Source organism: Cariama cristata, unplaced genomic scaffold (assembly GCF_000690535.1).
Source record: "Cariama cristata isolate BGI_N322 unplaced genomic scaffold, ASM69053v1 scaffold16559, whole genome shotgun sequence".
NCBI lineage: Eukaryota > Metazoa > Chordata > Aves > Cariamiformes > Cariamidae > Cariama > Cariama cristata.
In genome coordinates this window covers 22,367-46,260 of record NW_009634267.1, presented here as the reverse complement: position 1 = coordinate 46,260, position 23,894 = coordinate 22,367, and the positions used below count along the sequence as shown (strand labels likewise).

Below are 23,894 nucleotides of genomic sequence, written 5' to 3'. Positions count from 1 at the left end.
TGAGGACAGGCTGAGAGAGTTGGGGTTGTTCAGCCTGGAGAAGAGAAGGCTCCAGGGAGACCTCAGAGCAGCCTTCCTGTACCCAAAGAGGCCTACAAGAAAGCTGGGGAGGGACTTTTGACAGGGGCATGGAGTGACAGGACAAGGACCAATGGCTTTAAACTGGAAGGGGGAAAATTTAGATTAGATATCAGGAAGAATTTCTTCCCAGTGAGGGTGGTGAGACCCTGGCACAGGTTGCCCAGTGAAGCTGTGGCTGCCCCATCCCTGGAAGTGTTCAAGGCCAGGTTGGATGGAGCTTTGAGCAACCTGGTCTGGTGAAAGTTGTCCCTGCCCATGGCAGGGGAGTTGGAATGAGATGGTCTTTAAGGTCCCTTCCAACCCAAACCATTTTATAATTCTATGATTAGTTACGTGCATGATCAGGGCTCTAGGTCACCAAGACTCTCTGACATGGTTCAAGACTGGAATATGAGCATAGTCCATTCAAACTTGTGATTTCAGGCAGGTGCGTGTTAAGTGATGTAGTGAAGCCAAATCCAATTGCACATAAAGCAGCTGATGGGTACTGTTGGTATTATAATATAAGCTGTTGAATAAAGTGAGCAGAGTTTGGAAAATTGTCAAACAAATGAGTGATTTAGTAAATGGAAATTCCTTTTTTGTTTTATAGTCAAATTAATGCAGAGCAATTAATTCATTCAAACCTATATAACTCAAGCTTTTCTTTCTTTGATTTTTAAAGACTTATCAAATGCATAGAATTTGTAGAGTTCCTTGTGTAGTGCACAGGTGTAGTTGCTTCTTGGCTGACACGCTTTCTTTGATAAGTCTTTCTGTGTTCTGAAGCACTTAAGCTTTATTGAGAATGAAATATAAAAAGTTTTATTTTTCTGTTTAACCTTTCAGATACCATTTGTGATTGTATTCATCTGTCAGCCACATATCCTGCTTTGTATATGGCTAGTTTACAGTTCCTCTCTGCCCTTTTGAATGAGGAAGGAAGAAGGCAGCTCCGAGATAAGCAGAGTATGTGTCACAATCCAACTATTAGCTTTCTTCTGGATCACGTTGAAGGATGCCAGGCATCAGTAACCCAACTTACCGCATTAATTATTCAGGTATTTAAAATTTGATGATGTGATTGCAGCATATATTTTTGCATTTTTTTATTTTGTTAAAAAGGAATGTAGTTACCTATTGATAAATCATTTCCACATATGAACCAAGACATCTTTCAGTTGAGACATCTATTACAGTCACTTCTGAAATTCACATAATAAGCTGGAACAATTGCAAAAAAGCAGCTACTTGGAAGTGCCTTGCAAGGCAATTTTGCTGCAGCAGCATGGTATGAAATCTTATGTAGAGAAAATGATACATAGATAGAATATGTTTGGCCAAATACTGATATGCTTTTTTTTCCCTGCTTTTCCAAACATGTAATGAGTTTTTTAAGGTTCGAGACATAGTTAATTCTCATTGTAAATGACAGGATTGTTGTTCTTAACAGCTGCCTTCGTAAAAATTATGAACCACAATGAATCACTAAGCCTTCTAGTTCATTCACCAGTAGTGTAAGATCCATGTTGTTGCACTTAAGGAGCATATATTAATGTATTTTCCCAACTAGTTTTAAATTGATCAGGTAGCATAATTCCACTAATTCTTTTAGTAACTTGTTGCTGGACATAATATATATTGGTGACAAGATAATTTGTGTGGTTTTTTTTTTCCTAGATCCTTATCCTGAATGTCTGTCTTGCTTAATGTAATCTCATTGTTCTTATTTATACTTTTATATACTGTCCTCAATGATTCTTTTACCTCCTTTATATTTACCTCCTTCACTTATTTACAGACTATTAAAATATCTTCCATTACCTAGTAGTAAGAGAAGGTATATGTGAAATTCGTGTTTAATTTGTTCTTCTCTCACAAATTGGTTCTTTTATCTATATACTCATTGTCCTTCTTTAAATTATATGCAGTTTGTCACTGTAACAGTATTAGTGATCCATGATTGGAAGTGTAGTGTTTGTCTGAAAGATGCACATAACCTACAGTATGTTATATGACATGATTTCTGATTTTCTGGACTCAGTGTCTTGTAATTATTTTTTTATAAGAATCATATTTAGTACTGTTTTGCTATGTAAAACATTTTTTTTCAACAAGTACTAGTGCACATTGGATGGCATGACCAAAATAAGGCTGCCTTAGTATCACTTCATCTCCTCTCTTCCTGTGATCGCTGAATTCTTGCAGAATAACCTCACCCCTACCAAGATCTTGTGCTGATCTAGGTAACGTCTGTCACGTAACCTGGGTTCCTTTGCTGCTGTGTTACACCACTGTGGCTCTATAGCCTTTATTGGGGCAGAGTAGTCTGTCCACTGAGAACCTGGGGTCTTTTAGGGAGGGAAAGCTTCCTAAGAGGATCATTCCTGGCGTCACTGTTTAGACCGCTAAAACTAGAATTCCCTATCTCTTTGGCAACTAATTTCAGATAATTTCAGTGCATAGAGATTTCCTGTGAGGACATGGTTTTCAGTGACTCACAGCAAAACAGGGACCCTTCACTTGAAATCCCATAATTTGCTAAATATCCTGTTAGGTTTTTTCTTTAATGCTTATGTATGTGCCTAAAACTGAACTCCTTGGCTCTGGCACAAGAAATGCTATTGCATGAAAGGATGTCAGACAAAGAGATGTTGTGTTGTAAGTCCCATACCTCTATTTTCGTACAAGTATACATAGCTGATTACCAATCTTTGGCAGCAAAAAGTGATGATTCTTATGGTGACAGCAGAAAAAGTCTATTCAGTGAAGAATTAACTGCAGCCAGGCCAATGAAAGTTCATCAGACACTATGACATAGTTTGAGTATTGTAACAGATATACCAGCTTTTAACTTGCTCTTTAACTGTTCAGAGGTGTAGACGAACATTGTATTTTGTTCATAAAAGATCTCAAAAAATAACCTGTGCTGTTTGGGACTTTATAATACAAGAAAGGGAAGTAGCTGCTGTCATCCCCCAAAAAGAATAACAGAATTAGGAAAGAAACAGCTTCAATTTGTTAGTGCAAAGTACATATATTTATTTACTTCTCCCTCCTCATGGTGGTCATTGAGAGGCAGTTGAAAGAGGAGCCCATAGGATGTAAGGTAAGCTATTATTAAAAAAAAAAAACCCACAACCCCAAAAGATTTTTATGATCTTTCTTCAAAAGAAGCACTCAAGGAAATAACGTAGAGAAAGGCTGTGAGAGAGAATTTTCAAACAATCAGTCATATCCGTTAATCATCCTAATTACCTAAAATCTACAGAATAGGTGATATGCAATGGTAAATGCTACCTTAGGACCCGGTTTGCAGGTGTGAATATTGGCAGACCAGGTCCTAAATTAGTATGCATTATTGCATACAACCAATTTAGTAAAATCGCATGCTGACTTCGAAAGGTTTTGGTGCTTTTGTGTATGTAAACTTTAACCCTTGTACACATATTTTCAAGATCAGAAATAAAAGTAACAAGGAAACCATAATCCATACTTACTGTCTCAAATTTAGGCCCTACCTTTTTTTTTCAAGATAAAAAATTCACAGTGTGTTAGAAAGGCTGTGATCTCCCCTTCAGCTAACTTACAGTAGGTACAGACTAACATGGCTAGATCTGCTGTGGATTTATGGGACATCTTAGATTTATTATACATCATAATTTCAAAAAAGAATAAAAGTGTCCATTCTCATTTTAATACTTTAATACTAGTAGTTTAAAACTATAGAATCTGCTGGCAGAAGGCATTATAAATTCACATAGAGTTATTTTTTCCATTCAACTAGTAGTTAATAATAAATTATTAATTATTTAAGTGTTCCCTATGACATAAATTTTCTTTTTTTATTATAAACTGCAATTGTTGATTACAGAGTAAGGAAAAAATGCATAAAGGAGCATGCTTCAAGAATGGAATTTTGCTAGTTTTTAAGATAAAATTTAGAAAATAAGAAGTTTTAATTTCATCTTACTAAAAAGACACAGGTATAGGACAACTGACCTTAATTATTTAATCAGTTCTAATCAGCCACATAATATTTGATTAAAGGAAAACACCAAGAGATTGACAGGGAAATACTTTTTTTTATTACTAAAATATTCCTAAGTACCAAGAAAAAAATAAAAACAGCTAGCAATTTAAGGGGCAAAAGCCTTTGAGGGGATAAATCACAATGTCTACATTTTAGATTATGCAGATTGAAGGAACTCAACATTTTGTTTTTTCCTGGCTTATGTAAATAAGCATCAAGTTTAAACTTTAAGCTTTTTATATTTTTAACTACTGAAACATCTAAATTCTTTAATTTGAAAAGAAACCACCACCTATCAGTAGAGAAAAATAGTTAATTTACTCAGAACATTCTTGTGTTGCTGATAGCTTTGAGATTCACTTGGGATCTGTTTAAACCAATTGTAGTCTAAATGTGAAATTTTTTTTTAGCTATAAATGCAGAACCCAGTCCATGCTTTGGTGCTTTAATTTGGTGTCAGTTGTCCTTATCAATGAGGTTGGTTTTTATTTTCAAGTTATTAACTTACTCGTCTTCATCCCTTGACCTTTTCAGTCCTGGTTACACTGAATGCTTCAATAAACTATAACCTTACAGCGTACATTGATTATTTTGTTGCATATTAATATTTGAAAAAATTGTGAGAATTACTAGCTAGAGGACTAAAGCCAGTAAAAGGTGATATGTGTGATGTATGTAGAGGTGTGAAATCTATGAGGTACTACAGATAGGTACTCATGAGATTTCTGTCTGAAGTATTAAGTTTTTCTTAAGATGCTGTATTTTTGGCTAACTTTAACATATGGTTTTCTTTCTACTATGATCCAGCAACAGTTCCTGTTTTACTATATTGTTCTGATTACAATGCATACCATTTTCTGTTATATTGGATGTCAGTATTGGAATGATATTTTAGGGAAAATTGCTAGATGGACAAAATTCTCTGGTGGATAATATATAAACCAGAGACAGCTCCTCATCTTTCAACTATCTTGTTATATGACTCTAAATATTCCTTTGAAAGCACAGAGATTGTATTTATGTTATTAGAAATACAGTGGTGCTCACAAAGGCCTCACAAAAATGACAAACTGCCATTTTTCTCTGGTTGGAACAGTATCTAAAAAAAACTATCCATGTGTCAATGATATTTTTATTCTAAAAAATTTCCCAGATGTTTAATGTCTCCTCTTCATCATTGTGTTGAAGGAAAGTGAGATTGCACTAAAGGCATGTCATTGAATTGTCTGCAATAGTAAGTCTGAATGTTAGGAAAGGTCTGGAATGCCAGGGCTGGGAATCTAGGCTTTAGGAAGGTAGAATGTTAAGAAAAGAGTAAGAAAAGTGGGCTTAGGAGCAAAAGAAAAAAAATTCTTTTTTTAACATTTTCATTAGAAAAAATAATAAAACACTTCAATGCAGACAGACTATAAACATGAACATAGAGAGGGAGAACTCTGGACAGAAATATAGTGGTGAATCATCCAAATGAAAATATAGACTATGGCAACGTATTTATAGATATGAATACTACATTTAATATGGTCATTTTTTCATTTTGGTAATGAAATCGCATTATTTGTAGGTCTGTGAAAGAAAATCTTCAAAGGATGTGCTGAAAGAAGTTGCTACAAATACACTGCTGTCTCTGTTAGCTGTCAGTAAAAATGCCCAGAAATGTGCTTTGGAAGGTGAGCATTTCAAAATGTGTGTTAAATGATCTATGAATCAAATACTTGCAGGTATATTACATATTTTTAAAATCATAATGTTTTTTGTCAAAACAAAAGACGTAGTTTTCAGTGGCATTTTTTGCAGATTTTTACAGAGAAAGGTTATTAATAATTAAAGTTTTCAGCTACAGGCAAAATATTATATTGTAGCCAGTCTAAAAATTTGTGATGAAATTACAGTTCTCTGTTAGAGTGAAAAGAGACCCGTGAGGTTTTACTGCTAGTGGCATATTCATCTACTGATGATTTTGCACTGGCAGTATCTTTCATTTCTTGTTTCATACTATGCCAGTACAGGTTTGCAGGTGAAAGTATGCCCTGTGTTCTCAGTTCTGGCTGTACCAAGACAAGGGAGAGACTTCTTTTTCTCAGCATGTTTTTTGTGCCTCTTTGTTTCTTTCTTCCCATTTTACAGTTTAAGTAGGACCTTCTCCCCTTGCAATGCGACATCTTTTCATGCCCAAGGTTTTTAATTGACCGTAATAAAACAAAAGTTTAAAACCTCTAATCAAAGGCATTTTGTGCCTACTAGAACACAGGGGAGACTGGTTAATTCGCATTTCTCATGTATCATGCATTTAATACCTGCTGATCAGCCCAAGTGCACTTTGTCTTGGGTGCTTTCTCATTACTTTCATCTCTCCGTTGGTTTGTTCGGTCCTTTAAACTTCACTACGCTGAAATAGATAGCCTAGACATATCTGCTCAATGTCCGATCCCAATAGTGGCGGAGAACTCTGAACTTCAATTTCTATGCTATATACCTACTTTCTGCTCTTTCCCAATGTATTGGTCGTCTACTCAGGCCTTGCTTCAGTTAGCATTGTTCTGATGATGATGACCCACTAGATCATCTAAGACCTGACTTCCTGTGAAGGCACTACCAGTGCATGAAGTCATCGTGTTCTATGCTAGAGCAGCCTTCAAGCCATCCTTGCTGTGATGCAACACAATTCTTAGAGAAGAGAAGAGTTCTGAGGATCAAATCAATGTCATAAAGATATCTGTAGCTCTAACATCGCCTGCTCAGCTCTTAAGGACTACTTTTTAAGATACAAATGCAAAGTCCTGTAGCTGGAAAGGATCAGCCCCTTACAGCAGTACAGGCTGCTGGGGAGCTGAAAAGGATCTTGAGGTCTTGGTAAGCAGCAAGCTGAATGTGAGAAAACTTAACAGCATCCTGCACTGTGTTAACAGGAATACAGCCAGTAGATCAAGAGGAAAGGATTATCTTATCTCTATTTAGCAATTTTTAGACCAAATCTAGAATAATGCATCCAGTTTTGGCCCAGTATGAGAAAGACATCAACAAACCGGAGCAATTTCAGCACAGGGTTGCCAAGGTGGTTGTGTCCACCTGTTCTTAGAGGAGAGATTGAGGGAACTGGCCATGTTCAACCTGGAGAAAAGAAGGTTTTGGGAGGACCTAGTACAGCCTTCTTGTACCTATAGGATTTTGAAGAAGACAGAGCCAGGTTTCACAGCAACGTGCGGCCTAGGAGGATGAGAGAGAGTGGGCATAAATTGAAACATGAGAGACAGACTGGCTGTGAAGAAACAGTTCCCCTTTGAAGGCAATCAAGCTGTGGCTAGACATACTGTACAGTCTCTGTCTTTGGACATTTTCAAGGCCCAACTGGTTAAGGTCTCAGGTAAATTGCCTGGTCTTATAGCTGACTCTGCTTTGTGCAGGAGGTTGGACTATATGACCTCTGGAGGCAGTCTCTTCCAACTTGAATTGTCTCATGAGCCTATGAACATAGACATTAGAATAGTTTGCATTAGAAGGGACCTTTAAAGGTCATCTAGTCCAACTGTCACTGCAATGAGCAGGGACATCTTTCACTCCATCAGGTTGCTCAGAGCCCTGTCCAGCCTGACCATGAATGTTTCCAAGGATGGGACATCTCTCTGAGCAACCTGTTCCAGTGTTTCACCATCCTCGTTGTGACAAATTTCTTCCTTATATCTTGTCTGAATCTACCTTCTTTTAGTTTAAAACCGTTACCCCTTGTCCTATCAATACAGGCCCTGCTAAAAAGTTTGTCCCCATCTTTCTTATAAGCCCCCTTTAAGTACTGAAAGGCCGCAACCAGATTTCCCCAGATCTTTCTCTTCTGCAGGCTGAATAACCCCAACTCTCTCAGCCTGTCCTCACAGCAGAGGTGCTCCAGCCCTCGGATCATCTTCATGGCCTCCTCTGGACTTGCTCCAACAGGTCCATGTCCTTCTTGTGCTGAGGACCCCAGAGCTGAAGGCAGTACTGCGGCGGGGGTCTCACCAGAGTGGAGCAGAAGGGCAGAATCCTCTCCCTCGACCTGCTGGTCATGCTGCTTTGGATGCAGCTCAGGATATGATTGGCTTTCTGGGGTGTGAGCACACATTGCCAGGTCATGTCAAGCTTTTCATTCACCAACACCCTCAAGTCCTTCTCCACAGGGCTGCTCTCAATCCCTTCATCCCCCAGCCCATATTGACACTGGGGGTTGTCCTGACCCATGTGCAGGAACTTGCACTTGGCCTTGTTGAACCACATGAGGTTCACATGGGCCCACCTCTTGAGTTTGTCTAGGTCCCTCTGGATGGCATCCCATCCCTCAGGTGTGTCAGCTGCACCACACAGCTGTCTATTTTATTGATGAAGATATTGAACAGTACTCATCCCAGTACGGACTCCTGAGGAGCACCACTTGTCACTGATCTCCATCCAGATATTGAGCTGTTGACCACTACACTTTGGCTGCAACCATCCAACCAATTCTTCATCCACCAAACAAGCCACCCATAAAACCTGTATCTGTCCAATTTAGAGAGAAGCATGTTGTGGGGGACCATGTCAAAGGCCTTACACAAGTCCAGATAGATGACATCCGTAGCTCTTCCCTTGTCTATTGATGTAGTCACTCCATGATCTTGTAATAAATTAAAGACTCTAGATCCCAAGAAAAGAGCCTAACTCATCATTTTGCACTTTGAGTCACGTGAACATTTGCTTTGCTTTGTCTCACCTCAGATGCAGCAAATCTGATGCTATTATAGAAGAACTGGGCAAGATAAATTATGGAATCATAGAACCCTTATGGTTGGAAGAGACCTCAAAGATCATCAAGTCCAACCATCTACCCAATGCCACCATGCCCACTAAACCCACTAAACCATATCTCAAAGCGCCACATCTAAAAGTTTTTTTTTGAACACTTCCGGGGATGGCGAGTCCACCACCTCCCTGGGGAGCCTGTTCCAATGCTTAACGACTCTTAAATGCATGCCCTAACCTCTTGAAGCTTCAGTCTTCTAGGCAGCATCAATGAAGATATCTTGAAGAGTTGCTATGCTCTTCCTCCCAGATCATCTTCCCCTCTCCATCTTATCAGTCCTTCATTTGGGCATTGCTGTCACACTCCTGTGTTGCAAATGATCTCAAATGTATTCTTGCTTCTTGAGATCATTCAACTAGACATGCTCCATCTCGGAGACTGTTAGTTGCTTCCTGATAACAAGAAGATAACAATATATTATGAACTCACAGAAATTGGACATCTGAATCCTTAAATCTCAATTCAGGAGGGTAACAGTAATCAAGATCATTGCAAGAAAGGTATTTTATGTTTCATAAAGTATTTTTGATTGTGAAAGAACTTTTAAATGTTTAATATTTTCTGTCTTCCAGTTGACCTGATAGACAACTGTACAGAAAACATGAAACACATTCATGCACAGCTGAATTTGGATTCCCTAAAGCCTGGGAAAGCACAGAAAAAAAAGGTAACTATAGAAACTAAAAGACTGTTATGGTAAGGCACTTCCCAGCTCTTTTTTGCTTGGTTTGGTTTTTATTCTTCAGGTTGATACTGTTGGTATCTGTCACAAGTGAGACAGAGTAAATGACAACTTGTAGTGGATCTGGATACTGGGACTTTTTTAAGATTCAATTATTTTAGAGCTTTTACCAACTTGATTATCTCACACACTCACTCTCCCACTCAGAGTTATGTTCAGTAGGTCTCAACCTACTTTTCCAACATGGAGATGACTGCTAGTTTAGGAAAGTCAGGCAGAAAATCACATCAGTTTGTGCTTTGCAGCTGCTCAGTTACCAGTCTTGGGTGTTACCGGCCAAAGCACCCAGGCATGCAATGGTGTTTGTCTCCATGCATCTCTCTGGTCTCCAGGATCTTCTCTCACTTGCAGGATTGTTCCTCCAGCCAGGATCTTCACATTCTTCTTTTGGGGTCCATTTCTTTCTTTCAGAGACCATTTCTTTTCAAGAATCTTTCTTTTCACCACCAGCTTTTCTTTTCAGAACTATAATCTCCTGTTCACCTAATCTAAATAATCTGTGTGAAGTATAACATGTTATCAGCCTCCAAATTAATGTTTCTGTCTCATGCGTTTTCATTAGCTGAAGGATTCGGGACTTCGCACTTCTAGTCCAGGTTATGAGAATTAGCAATTAGCCCATTCTGGTTGAAACCAGCAACCAGCAGGCTACTGATTGAGGGTTTAAAAGTTCAGTTTCAGACATTCACTCAAATATATGTTTGTCCATTTGTCACCTGCCAGTGCTCATGATTTATGATATTTATTTAGCCTACAACAATATCTAAGAGTACTGTATTATTTTTCAAACATAGTTGGACTTTCAGCCTTGACTTCATGGTCCTATCCAATCCAGGTAATTTTTTCCATCTTGCTTCCACAATAATAATTTTTATTTCTCAAGTTTTCCTTCTCAGTGTCTTTCAACTAGTGCTAGCTATTTTGTTTTTTTCTGTTCCCGTGCCAGTCAATCTCTCTCCCACCCCAAAACCAATTTCAGTCTGCTTGTGCATGTAAGTTATAGTTTTTCATTCTCTACCTTCTCATATTACCTGACTTCCAATTCTAATTCTTTTTCTGTCCTCCTGCATACTTGATCTGGATGTCTCAGTCTCTTGTCATCAGACTCAGTTGTCCCTGGCTTTAACTTCTTATTAAAGAAGAGTTGTTTGGTTTTTGTTTTTTTTAACCTCATACTTGCGGTCCTTCCACCACCTCCCGGTTTCTTCTCTCCATTGACAATTTCTTTGCTTAACCTTCTTTTTTAACCTTTGTTCCAGTTGTTTCAGACTCTCACATCACCCAGCTCTTCCTTACCACATCTAGACATAGATTATGTCTTACAACAGTTTCATAAGACATTTGTTGCAATCTGCTTGTTTTCTACCACTTTCACCTAAGAGAATCATTAAAATACAGACAGTAACCTCTGCTGTCAAGTTTGATATCTTGTCCACTCTCACATAAAGCAGAAATTGCAGAAAACATTTTCCTGCAGGATATTTCTGCATTGTTTGAGCTCAGTAGTGTTTTTCTCTGAGGTGTTGGCACAAGCAGATATTAGCCTTGATTTGTGAGAGTGTGGAACTGTGTTTTATAACAATGAGCTCTTAAAAGAATTTGAGTTTGACCCTGATATTTGAAGGTTACAGTATTTTTATTTTCTTGAGATCTCCTAAACACATTTATTATCCCTTCTTCAAGAGGTGGAGGCTGAAAGATATCCTGCCCTGGATATGTCCAGTAAGGTTGAAGTCAACTGGTTCTTTGTATTTCTTGGGTTGAGAAGCTGGGGACATTTGCTGCTCTGCAAAATGTAGAAGGAATTTAAAACTTGAAAGAAATGGAAGAAAAGGAGCCTCTGAGAATGCTCGGAAAGACTGTTTATGTTTAATTAAGTATTCTTTGAAAGAGATTTGCAAAAGACTTTGTGGCAGATTTCACTGCTGAACTAGGACTATGGGTTGCTCCATCATATGTAAGCATGCTGTTCATCATATGTGGTGTATAATGACAAGCAATCTAGTTTCACGTAAGGGAAACTGAGATACCGCTTTCGTAGTAAGATTTAGCTGATCACTCACAAAACTGCCACTCAGCCCATTTTCAAGGCACAGCTCTCACAGTGAAGTTATCAGAGCTTCTTTTCCTTTTTCTTTTAACCTGTTGGGAAAAATGTGTTTGACCTAGCTTCATTCTCAGGGCGACTGAAGTATTTTACCTGATACTCCTTTTCTTTCACAATAATTACTGTGATGCTAACTGAGGGTATGAAAAGTATTTACAAATAGCCAAGTTTTCAAAATAACCCCCTCAAAGTAGGATCTCAGTAAAAATCGAGATATTCTAAAATAAAGAAATACGAACAGTGCCATCAATACAATCTATAACTTTTTCGACCTCCTAGAAGTTTACACATTAAGTATAAGTTGTAGCTTGTGGCATTTTCTAGGATTTAGTGCTAGTTGTATTTATTAAATAAATTAATACGTATGGAAGTTCTTGAAGGAACATCTTAAGAGTTAGCATTTTATTTAGCTAAAAGTGAAACAAACCAATCATAACATCCGTTTGTAATGATGACTTGTATGTTTCTTTTTCATCTACTACACCTGATTTCATTAGCTTTTGTGTCATCTCTAAATGTCATCAGCTATACATGATATGATTTATAAGCAAGCATCGTTACTTCACCTTGTCTGAGATTAAGCATGAATCCTATTTTATATTTTTGTTCCTTTGTGCTTGATAAAACAGAAATAGTCTGTTGTGGTGAACAAGCTTACTGGAATTTGATTAGCTTTCAGAAGTGGTTTCGTATGTCAATGTCATAGAAGTTGGGTTAGCCATCATTAGCGTTTTAGTGTCACGGCACTATCATGAAGATAGATTTTTTTTTTAAAATTTTTTTTTTTTGTGAACTTGTATACTTGAATCTCAGTATAGCGCCTCACTGTCCAAAGGTCTGTATTTATCTTTGTAATATTCTTATCAGGTTGGAAACTATTTCCATTATTAAGGATGGTGAACTAAGACTCTAGGAATATAAGGATGGCTTGGTCTGACCAAATGTAGAGATTTGCAAGACAGAGCTAGTTTATCCTTGTTTTTATCCAAGCAAGAAAAATAGGTGCTTCTAGGGAGTGATTCATTTGACTTGATTTAAATGTCTGCTATGGGATGAAAGAAATACCCAGAAAATGTTCCCACACATTCTTCATTAGTTGTAAGGGAAATGGAGCTCTATATTACAGATCTGTGTTTTGCCAGATTGGTGCCCCTAGAAACAGTATCTCTGGGTTACAAAGAGAGATGAGGATGACTCCAAGTAACTTGATATAAATGTCTTTAGTATACCTGTTTACAGCTAGCTGCAATGAATCCTACCTGAGATCAGAAGGAAACTGCTGAAGAGATATGACCCAAATGTTGATGCCTTAGATTTACACCTCTCCTTTGAAATTTCTTTCCTCCTTGTACAAAATTCATTCTGGTCTTATGTTGATGATCTTCAAATATTTTTCTCTGGATAGGTGGATAACCTCATCAAGAAGTTAAGGTGTTCTATGCGGCTCCTCAGAAACTGTCTCTTTCAAAATGAAGAATGCAAAGTAAGTATTCTTATACTGAAATAATGTGAGCACATTCAGTTAGCAAATTAAGATAATTTATTTTTTTTCTACTTTGAAATTATTTTCAAACTAGCTAAATTTAAGCTTGATATTAATGGCAAGAAATACTTCAAATTTCATTATTAATCCCACCTCCTAAGAATATTTCATACATTCATTAGGAGCTCAATGTTCTTATTGAAACATCATGTCCCAAAGTTTCAGATGGCTATCATCCTTTATACCCACTTCTGCTTTGCTTAAATCAATAATTGCAATTTTCAAAGCATATAATGTGAAACGTGGATGTGGAGAAAAGTGTGGGGTCACAGGAAAGGTGCACAAGAGATACACTTCACATCTTGGAAAGTAATTTCCTCTCCTTATTCCTCTCTCCTGTTTTTCTTTCCTTTTCTGAAACACCACTGCCCCCCTCCCCTCTCTACCCCCAAAACAACCGAAAACCAAGCCCTAAATAATAATTTGCCGCTTACTTTTCTTTGTCTGAGTTAAAATTACACTAATCCTGCAAGGCACAATTTTGTTTTCATCTTGATTTCCCCCTGCTTCCCCCCCCCAAATTTTTCTTGCTCAGAGTCTTGTTTTGAATTTCTTCTTTTCACTTCACATTCTTTATCTTTTTCTCTGTGCTTTTCAATTTCTTTTCTACTTCAGTTCTTCTGCCTACCTCTTTTTTTCCATGGCAAAAATACATTACTTTTTTTCTCATTCTTTCCTGTATTCTTTCTTTCTTTCCGATCACTACGCTACCTCTTTCTTATTGCTGATACCTTTCACACATTTATTTCCATTTTCTCTTTCACAGTTTAATTTGTCTTGGCATTGTGATACAACTTGTACTACTTTTAACAAATGCATTGGTGGAACCACAAGGTTTCCAGACTTTCCAGAAGTACCCCTATTGAGGGCATGTGTTAGCATCCTTTTTGTATACAGAACACCATGTAAATTATGGGCCTGAATAAGCCATCTGGTTAACCCTAAGGTCCCCATAACTTGGTTGTGCCATAATCTCAGATAAGATTATTGTGGAATATTTTTCTTCTTTTAATCAGGACTCTGCAGAGATAATTGCTTGGAGGACAGAAGGAGGTTGCTGTTGATAAATGAAGTTTTCTGTCATCTGCTTTGTAGAACTGCACTCTTCTGTTTCAATGTTTTTTGAGTTCCAGTAATTAGTTTAGTTGGAGTAGAATAGAACTTTAGAATAGGGAGCTCTTGAACAACCACAGTTGGAATGAATAGATCTTTACTTTTGTTTGCATGCCTCTCCGTAATTAAAATGTGTGCTGATTTTGACTGGGATGGAGTTAATTTCATTAGTGTTGAATGAGGGTGTCAGTTCGCTCCATATAATCTTTTAAAGCAAACCAATGGGACACAGTAAGATTAAAAATATGCTTTTCTCACACTATTTATACTTCATTTTGAAAGTATTTAATAGTATAGTAATCTAAATTCTTCCTCATGTTCTTGTAGATGGCAGCACTCAAAGCTCATCTTGTTCCTGTTCTGCATGCACTATGGCCGTGGTTTTTAATAGACGACTCCTCAATGCAAACAGCTCTGCATTTGCTTTGTGTCTACACTGCAAACTATCCTGCAGGTATGAGAGTCAGTCTGTGATGTAATACCTCAAACTATTTAACCAGAATAATTAACCCAGAAAAGCATAATAAAGGGAAATGAATGTTTATTGCTACCATAAGAGGCAAGTATGAAAGCACTGGTCCATCAAAGTCTATCAAGAGTTTTGATTTTAATACATTAAAGACTTTTGTTCAGATCCTGTTTCAGTCTGTTGGATTTAGCAAGAGTACAATTGTATTAAAGGATTAAATAGCATTTAATTCAAACCATTATGTATGAAGGTTACGCTGAAAGTCCTGCCAAACTGAGTAGTGTACTGTAGAAATACTGCTGTAGGAACTATCTCAGAGAACAGCAGATCAGTACTTTATACAGTTTGTACTTCAGGTCTTATTGAGAACATTCTGGTTTTGAAATATTCAATAGTCTAATTTAATGCTGTATTAAATTTCTGCCATTTATTTATGCATTGGGCTCAGTAGCTTATATTTGTATATTTTTCATAAGGATTCGCTGCTTCATTTGTGGAGACCTTTTCTTTCCATTGATGCGTAATTATCCCCACTACCAGACACCTGTTCTTTTTTCTAGTATGAATTTGTCTCATTCCATTTCCTGGTTATTGACTCAGATAATGATTTCCTAGTGGCTTGAAGAGACATATAAGTATCTGTTGATTCCTTCCAGTCAAGATACCATAAAAGAAGTAGCATGGTTAACATTTATTAACTGAACAGTCTCTGAGCTATTTTTATTCTCTTCTTAAGTTACTATCTCCAGACCTTAAATGAGCTGCTGATGCTTTTTTTTCCATAAAGACTTTCTTTTAGTATAGAATGAAGAAAGGTCAAATATGTATTAGTCAAGCGCGGGATACAAAATTAAAATCTAATGTCCTGTGATTCACTGGAAATCAAGCTGAAGTTCTGATGGTCTTTCTTGTTTCTTAACTCTGAGTGACTCTAGGTTGCATTTTTATTTTCCTTGCTAATAAGGGCAAGTGTTTTTAGATTAATCATGTTTTTTCTTTCTGTTCAGAATAGTTGGCTTGTGAGGTGACACAAATTTACCTACTCTGAACTGGTTAACCAATTCCTCTTAGTGTAGTGAGACAAAGAAATGCATGTAGATGTTTGCAACAGTTAAAAACTGTCTCATTTTTATTTACTTTTGCCATGTAAGAAGTTAACCATTGTTGCAGATGGCAAATGCCACTCAATAAAAAGGTGTATATGCATATTTGTGCGCAAACATCATGTTGGTTACTTAGTTGTTCCCTGCTGCTGTATTAATTTGAGCTTGTAGCTCTGTAGCATAGGATTTTGCATGCTACTGTGGCACAAGGTAATGACAGATGCAGACGGCGCTTTTATTTCTCAGAAAAATACTTTAAGAAACTTATTAAACCTTTCAGATGTCTAGAGACTTCTTTTTTCTGAACCAGTTTCAGAGGGTCCATTCAGATTCTGATGCCAAATAATTGTGTAATGCCTTGGGTACAATGTTCTGGTTTTTAAGGAGACTTTTTGAGACGGAGCAGTGGCTTCTCTTTAAGGAATCACCTCTTAGGTTATAGAACAATAGAACAGTAGACATCTATTCCAGTAAACTGCTACGTTCAACCACGTTTCTATTCAAAGTATGTCCCATTGATTTCACTATGGTTCAAAGAAAAAAAAATAATTTCAAAAGTCCCATCTCAGTCTTTGAGCTGTTAGACTGTTCTTTCTAGAGATCTTTTTTTAATATATATGTGCATTTCTCATATGATAAACGTGTTATTTCTTTAAGGTTGTGCTTCACTTTGTTGGGCCAGTGGTGGACAATCATCACTTCCATCTGCACGAAGTGCCGCTGGCAATTCATTAATGCATAACGTCTTGAAATTGGCTTCCCAAGTGTCAAACGATAACAGCCCAATTCAGCAGGTGGTATTTTGTCTTCTTTCTAACCTTGCTCTGTCTCATGACTGTAAAGGCATTATTCAGAAGGTAAGTAAATAATATCCTTGATTTTAGCAATGTGATGGTTGCATTTTCCGTTTTAATAAATCTTCATATTTCAGTATGGAGTGTCCTGTGATCATATAGAGTTCCTTCTGCGGGAATCAAAACCATTGTGTCTTCTCAGTTAGTTGTGTTACTGTTCCCTAAGTGTAGTGCGTAATTCAGTCATATTCATAGTCTGGACAGAAGCAGCATATGGAACTACACAATTTTTGCTAGAGCTTTTTATAACCTCTCAGTGGGGTGTAAAATTTTTAATACCCATATATGTTCATAGCAATCACTAGTGGATCATGAAAGTGCACATACAGTAGAACAAACTGCATGTGAGTAAACAAGAAATTAAACATTGTATAAATCATTAGGTGTGAAATATAATCTTTATAAATAGAGAAAATGTCCTGCATGTCAGTAATTGGCTGTTAGGTAGAAATCTATTCTTATTATATAGATGTAAGTACTGTCTTTTCCCTTTTTAATTTGTATCTTGAATAATCCTTACTCTATTTTTATCAAATGTTCTTTGAAAAATCTGTTTCTTTTAAATGTAATTTTGTTCATTTAAATAAATTCAACACCTTGAGACAAGAAGTCAAACCATATAGAAACTCAACTATAGTGGTGACATGATGAAACTAGCTAATACAAAAGAAATTGAGCAGTGTGGTTGTTTTTAGCATCTTTTATAGTAGTTTAAGACTTACAACAATTTCTTTCAATTTACATTAACAATGTTCTGTGCTTGGACCTAGTTACCTGTTAGAAAAAGCAGGGGGGAAATAGGATCTTTTTGTGGTGCTAATTATGTAAAACCTGGTCATACAGTTACAGAATTGCTGATACTCAAACTTTTTGATAGAAGCAAAGAGTTTGAGATCTTTTCTATGGTAGTTCTTCTGTTCTGTAGTGTGAATTGTTTTGGCTTTTGTTGTCTTCAGAGTTTCACTCTAGTGATAGTGCTTAGTCTTTATTCTCTCTCCTAAGCTCTGCTTTCATAAGTGTAAGCAATGCTGAACTGCTAATTCCATCTGTGAAAATTAAATTACCAATATTATAATCACCTGAAGAAAACCACAATGAGTTTGTATGCTGGATTTTTTGCTTTCGACCAAGTGCCTCTATGTGTTGTCAAGGGTCAGTGAGGTTGGGGAATGTTTAGTCAAGGACTTTTTTCACGTAGGAATGTTATGTTAGAACATCTGCCTCTTGCAACAAGGGAATAGATTTTCACCTACTCCGACTCTCCTTAAAGTGTAGGCAAACCCTGAGATTGGGAAGCGGTAGTTTATGCCATATCAACACACAGATGTTTTTCTTCAGAGCTTACAAAACCAGAGGATGTTACTATGGCTGTCGGTGAAGCGGGAGGTGGTATTATATATCCTTATGAGTCCCTTTCAGCTCGAGATACTCTATGATACCTTTAATATTTGCTAGTAACACGAGCTATAACAAATAAAGAATTAAGAATACATTGGATAAGTAGTACATTGATTCAGTTGAATTGTTTCTAGCTTATTTTTAGGCAGAAAGGCTAAATGCAAAGCAAAAAACTTAGGTAGTGGAGGGAATTAGCCTTTAAAGAAATATATTGTGTTGGGTCAACTTTTATGTCTCTACACTGCATAAATTATTACAGAAGAAAATGTGTTTTACCATATTAACTTATTAACCAAGATGTGGATTCTTTTCTGTATGTAATTATTTCAAAAATCCTTGCCTAATGATGGATTCCCTGAAATACATAAATCAGTACTAGTTTTTGGTCAAGTATGCAGATTGGAAGATCAAACAGCAGTGAATAAACCATGGAATAAAATAAATTCTAACATCCTTTTTCTTCCTTCTGACAGAGTAACTTCCTGCAGAACTTTTTGTCTCTTTCATTACCAAAAGGAAGTCATAAAAATCCTAGTAATGTGTCTACTCTTTGGCTAAAACTTCTACTGAACATGTCTTTTGGAGAAGATGGACAGCAGATGATCATGAAGATAAATGGTTTTTTAGACCAGATTGTGGAAATGTGTAAATACAAACACAAGAGCAGCCAACATCTGGCACTTCTTATTCTACACAACGTATGTTTTAGTCCACCTAACAAACCAAAGATATTAGCTAACGGTAAGTATCTAACGGGTATACAAGCTATTTTACTCTGAGAATATTGTGGCTTCCAGAGTACTGTCTTTTCATTGCAATTTGGATTACTGACCAAGAACTCAATATTGTTATTTAGAAAAGCATTTTTATAAAAATTATTTTCATAGAAGTAATTGCAGAACATATATTTTGGCAGAAAAGCAATGAAAATAATATATAGCAAAAGGAAAATCAAATAAATAGTTTTTTAAAAAATCAAGATTTATTGTGAGACTGATCATTTGAATATAGTAACACATTATGAATGAAAGGATTTTTGCAGTTTTCTCCAACAGCTACTTTTTCCGGGAGGGTTTGAAGGACTCTTTGTGTCAGTCAGTTTGAAATAACTGAGGTTCCTATCTTTCAGATGGACAAAACCTTATTAGCTCCTGTAAGTCATGGATGTTGAGACAAACTATTTTGTGTTCTGTCATGTGCAGAAAACGTTTATGATAATGTTATAAGTTATGTTCATGATGTATATATTAAATGTAACAATGTGCACAGAACTTTTTTCTTGGTTGTTTTTAAAAGGCATGTTTCTTACCCCCATTTAATAGCAGAGAAAATGCCCCTGTCTTTGGTACAAGATCTCAGCAGGTTTTCCATAGTGTCCATGCTTTTCACTTTTTCCTAAGATGCTGCCTTAATTAAGCATACATTATTCAGTTACATAATCTGTGAATTTTTTATTACAAAGTGAACAAGCAAACTTGAAGAGTCTGGCTTCAAGTCAAGGCTAGGAAATTAAACCACCTACAGTGGGATCGCAAATATTTCTCATTGGTTACAAATCATCTGCATAATAAGTACTAAGGAAAATCGAAACATCTTAATTTCCATCCTGATGTGGCTCTAATTGTGGCTACTGGGACCTGTAAAACAGTTTCATGGCTTACTCGGTCCCTATGCGTGTACATAACATGCTTGTTTTATTACTGGTGGCTTAATTTTTTTATCATTGCTTGGTTTTGGTTTGCTATATTCTTTTAACACTTCTTACAATGTAGTCTGCTAATTTCGTGAGCATATTTAAATTTAATTAATCTGATAATAAAGTTTCTGTAATTGCTCTGCCATACTGGTACTTGTCATAGAAATAAATGTACTCCAAACATCAAAATACTGAGACATGTAAACGTATTTGTGTGCTTTTGATGGTATTTTCTAGATGCAGGGGTTTTTTATTATTATTTTTCTCATTAGATAAAGCAATTGGAGTACTGGCTGCCTGTTTGGAAAGTGACAGTCATGCTGTTCAGAGAATAGGAGCAGCTTCGCTTTGGGCTTTGCTTCATAACTATCAGAAGGTTAGTATTTGAGAAATACTTGCAAAAATTGTAATGTTACTTTTATGCTGTAAACAATACAGTAACCTTTAAGTAAATAAAAATAAAGTTTACAGTAGCAGTTCCATTTTATTATTTTAATTGCATAACTGCTCAGGCTAGGAGGTTAAACAACATGATAAGGAAGCAGCTTGTCCTCTCTGATTTATGACTGCTTATATAAATGCAATCTGTATGATGATACAGTCATACACTAATTCTGAAATTCCTGTGTCTCATGTTCTGCTGAATTATTGTCATTTTCTTCCTGTTAAAGTGTGAATATGTGGGGAAGAAAGTCAATGTATTTTGTGTGTTTGTGTGTGTTACAGGCAAAAGTGACTTTGAAGAATCCATCAATAAAGAGAAGAATAGATGAGGCTTATTCTTTAGTGAAGAAAAGTAAGTCTTACTTCCAACTGATGCCAATGCTGTATTTTTCCATCAAGTAAATCATTAATACATTTCATTATGATATAATAATTTATATCATCACAATAAGTTTTTGTTGTGCTACAAGTTTTTCAAAGGATACTTTTGTCTCTAAAATCATGAGTAGTAATACGGTTTATGGTTAGGCATCTCATAAATACAGATATAAAAAAATGCCTCTTGGTTAACAAATTATAAATAAGGCCTCAGGTAATTGCTAAGGTTAGTTTGTAAGAATAGGTCTGATCATGCTTGCAGCAGAATGCATTCTTTGCACAGTACACTTCTGTGTTAATTCTTAAATTTAGTGATAAGAAAAATCGTTCATTTAGCACTGACATTGCCAAACAACGCTCAACCTCACTGTGTTCAGACACGTAGGCAAGGGTTCAGAACAGATCATTGTACCAATTTTAAAATACTGCACCATGAGTTAACTTTCTTTCTGAAAGCTTGAGTTTTTTTCTCAAGTAACTGAACATAAGTATCGCTTGAATAGCTTTTATACGATAGGTTGCTATCTTCAGCTTGACAGCATTCATTTTGAAAGATGTTCAAACCTGGTCTGTAGCTGGAGCTTCAGTAGCTAATAATGGGTTTATTGGTGGTTAGCTACATCAAGACTCTGATCTTGCAAAAACATGCAAATATCTCATTTTAAGCCAATGAGTTTTCTCACTGATTTTAGTTGCTCTATAGATGTACTCAAATAGATTTATCAGCTGGGGGGCTGATAATACCAGCTTCCCATAGTATTTTGCACAACGGAATTGCCCCAGCGTTTCTGCCCACATTGAACATTGTTTGTCAGTATCCTAGTAAGGAAGAGATGTATTTTTGCTAGAACATCTCATGATCATTCTTCATGCACAGTCACCCAAATCCATCGATTTTGTTGATGTACTATTGTTTCAAACGCATCCTTTACTAAGTCAATCGTTAAACATGATATAATGCAACATTTCTTATACCGATAGTGTGTTAATCAGTATGTGAGTTTGTATTGTTCTTTAGACCGTAACTGCCACTGATGAGCAACTCTTCAAAATGTTATGTTGAATCAACAAGGGAGAAATACGCAGCTTTTACAGACTAGCAACTCGTAAAATTATTCCCCATTTATTTATGTGCTGCTTTAGAACATAAAGTCCTAGACTGAAATATTGATTTTTTTTTTAATTCAATAAGCATTTAAATACAAAAATATTGAGTATGAAAGATTTCATACAACTGTAATTGTTGCAGTTTACAGTCATGTGAACTTGTCATCTATATTTTCCTGCATTAAGGTTCTCAGCCATCTTACTTAGTAAAGCTTTGATCACTTTACAGTGATGATTGGGCTAAAATGGTAGATTGTTGTTCTCCATGCAAGTAGGGCAATTTTTCAGCCTGGCTATTGTTATGTTACATTTCCCACTTTGTGCTAACCAAGGATAAGTTTGGGAAGAACAAGGCATGACCTCATTTTAACATAGCATAATCGAAAGGCAATTTTCACTTTGTCACAACTAAGTGGGGGCTTGGAAAGCTGCAAAATTTTAGCCTTTTAAAATAAACCAAAAAAACCAGACTTTGCAACATAAAGTATTAGTATTTGATTTGCCACTCATAATATGAAGGTTAAGATCATAAAAGAGCATGAATTCTAGCAAGGCATTTGAGGCAATCTTTGAAAAAGTACTTTTTTGTTAAGAATCAACTAGAAATTAAAATCTTGTTTTATCTTTCTTTTAGCTACTCCACAGCCAGAAGAAAATGAGCTACATGCCTACTATTTAAAATGCTTAGAGAATATAGTGCAGCTTCTTGATTCTTAATGATCATCAGGTGACTTCTCATGTTGAAATTGGACAGCTTGTTCAATGGGAGACTGAAATTTAAAGAAAACACTTCTAATGCACGGATCTGTGCCAGCAGCATATATGCTATCGAAGAAATTTATGAAGCCTTTGAGGAAGTTCATCCCTTTGAACCAAAGAAATTGCACTAAATGTGGTTCAAACTATTTGTACTGTAATCCCAATGGGAAATTATAATGATGATGCTACTATGTAAAGTATGTACACAGAAGAAGGAATGTACAGAGGAAAAGGATGTGAAAAATCAGTTATTTTCTTAAATTATGCATTGAAATTGTTACTGTAAAGTATTAGAATTGCTGTTTTGGATTGGTCTTAATAAAGAAGTTTTTAACTGAGATCAGCATTTGTTGTTGGTGGGTTGTAATTTGTGATGTTGCAGATGTGCATGGTGCATACTTAGATTCAAGAACTGAAAAAGCTGGCAGTCAATTGCTGATGTTACAGGTGACAAATTAACATGGCAATTTGTTCAGGATGTGAGGTATGTGCATCAGTTTTAGTTAGTTACGTTACAACATTGTAGAAAATATTTGAGACACAATCTCTTGGTTTCCAGTTATAAACACTTCAAATCTTTCCCTTGAGGAAAAAATCTGTCTGTTATGCAGGCCTGGGTTTTCTTTGAACTGCTACTATGTAACCATTGTCATAAGGTTTTTCAGTGTTCTGTGCTAAATGAGTTTGAGAAAAAAATACATTGATGCCTGACCACAGGACAGTTTTTTGCTGAATGTGCTTCTGAAATATCTAGGAGGGTGTTTAGATTTCCATCAACCCACAAAGTTTTTGTTTTGTGTCAGGGACAGGTAAAAGTGAGCAAATAGAAAGCAAAACTTGGGTAACATCTCTAAAAGAGTTGTAGCGAGACCATGTCTACCTGTAATTGGTCTTTTCTTCCTAACTGGGTGATGGAAGTATTTTGCACTGAGAGAGGGGATTTTGTTTGTTTGTTTTACGATTCTTAGAAATAAAGTGTGACTTGACATTATTCAGCTGACATAAGCACGATGCATTTAGCGGCTGGATTAAATCATTACTAGAAATGTAACTCTTGGCTAACCTCCTGCTCCTCCACCAAACAAAAAGCAACGATCGACCACCAGACTCTGATTCTTTTCCACATGATACTTTGAATAATTATTGGAACTTGCAAAACGGTTATTAAATGCTGTCATGCTCATCCCCTAATATTGCAGAACTGTAAGCTGCAGGGCAGGAAAAAGCTCGACAGCAGACAGCTCTGCAAGTCAGCGTTTGTTGTCTGGGTTTGGCGGA

At 36.4% G+C, this 23,894-nt stretch overlaps 1 protein-coding gene across 1 annotated transcript; it reads left to right on the top strand.

Moving 5' to 3' along the window:
- Positions 1-914: 914 nt before the first annotated feature.
- Positions 915-22,940, top strand: RTTN (rotatin). The gene is made up of 10 exons (XM_009707097.1): positions 915-1,121; positions 5,658-5,763; positions 9,476-9,570; positions 13,158-13,235; positions 14,736-14,862; positions 16,638-16,837; positions 18,706-18,973; positions 20,201-20,304; positions 20,655-20,724; positions 22,492-22,940. Exons 1-10 carry the CDS (start codon positions 960-962, stop codon positions 22,572-22,574), a joined length of 1,293 nt encoding a protein of 430 aa, XP_009705399.1. The 5' UTR covers positions 915-959; the 3' UTR covers positions 22,575-22,940.
- Positions 22,941-23,894: the final 954 nt, after the last annotated feature.

Bases quoted from the DNA above. Each gene is read 5' to 3' on its own strand.
- RTTN (XM_009707097.1), top strand. From the start codon at position 960: ATGGCTAGTTTACAGTTCCTCTCTGCCCTTTTGAATGAGGAAGGAAGA. The intron at 9,571-13,157 runs GTAACTATAGAA...TTCTCTGGATAG, and splicing joins GGAAAGCACAGAAAAAAAAG to GTGGATAACCTCATCAAGAA. The intron at 20,725-22,491 runs GTAAGTCTTACT...TCTTTCTTTTAG, and splicing joins TTATTCTTTAGTGAAGAAAA to CTACTCCACAGCCAGAAGAA.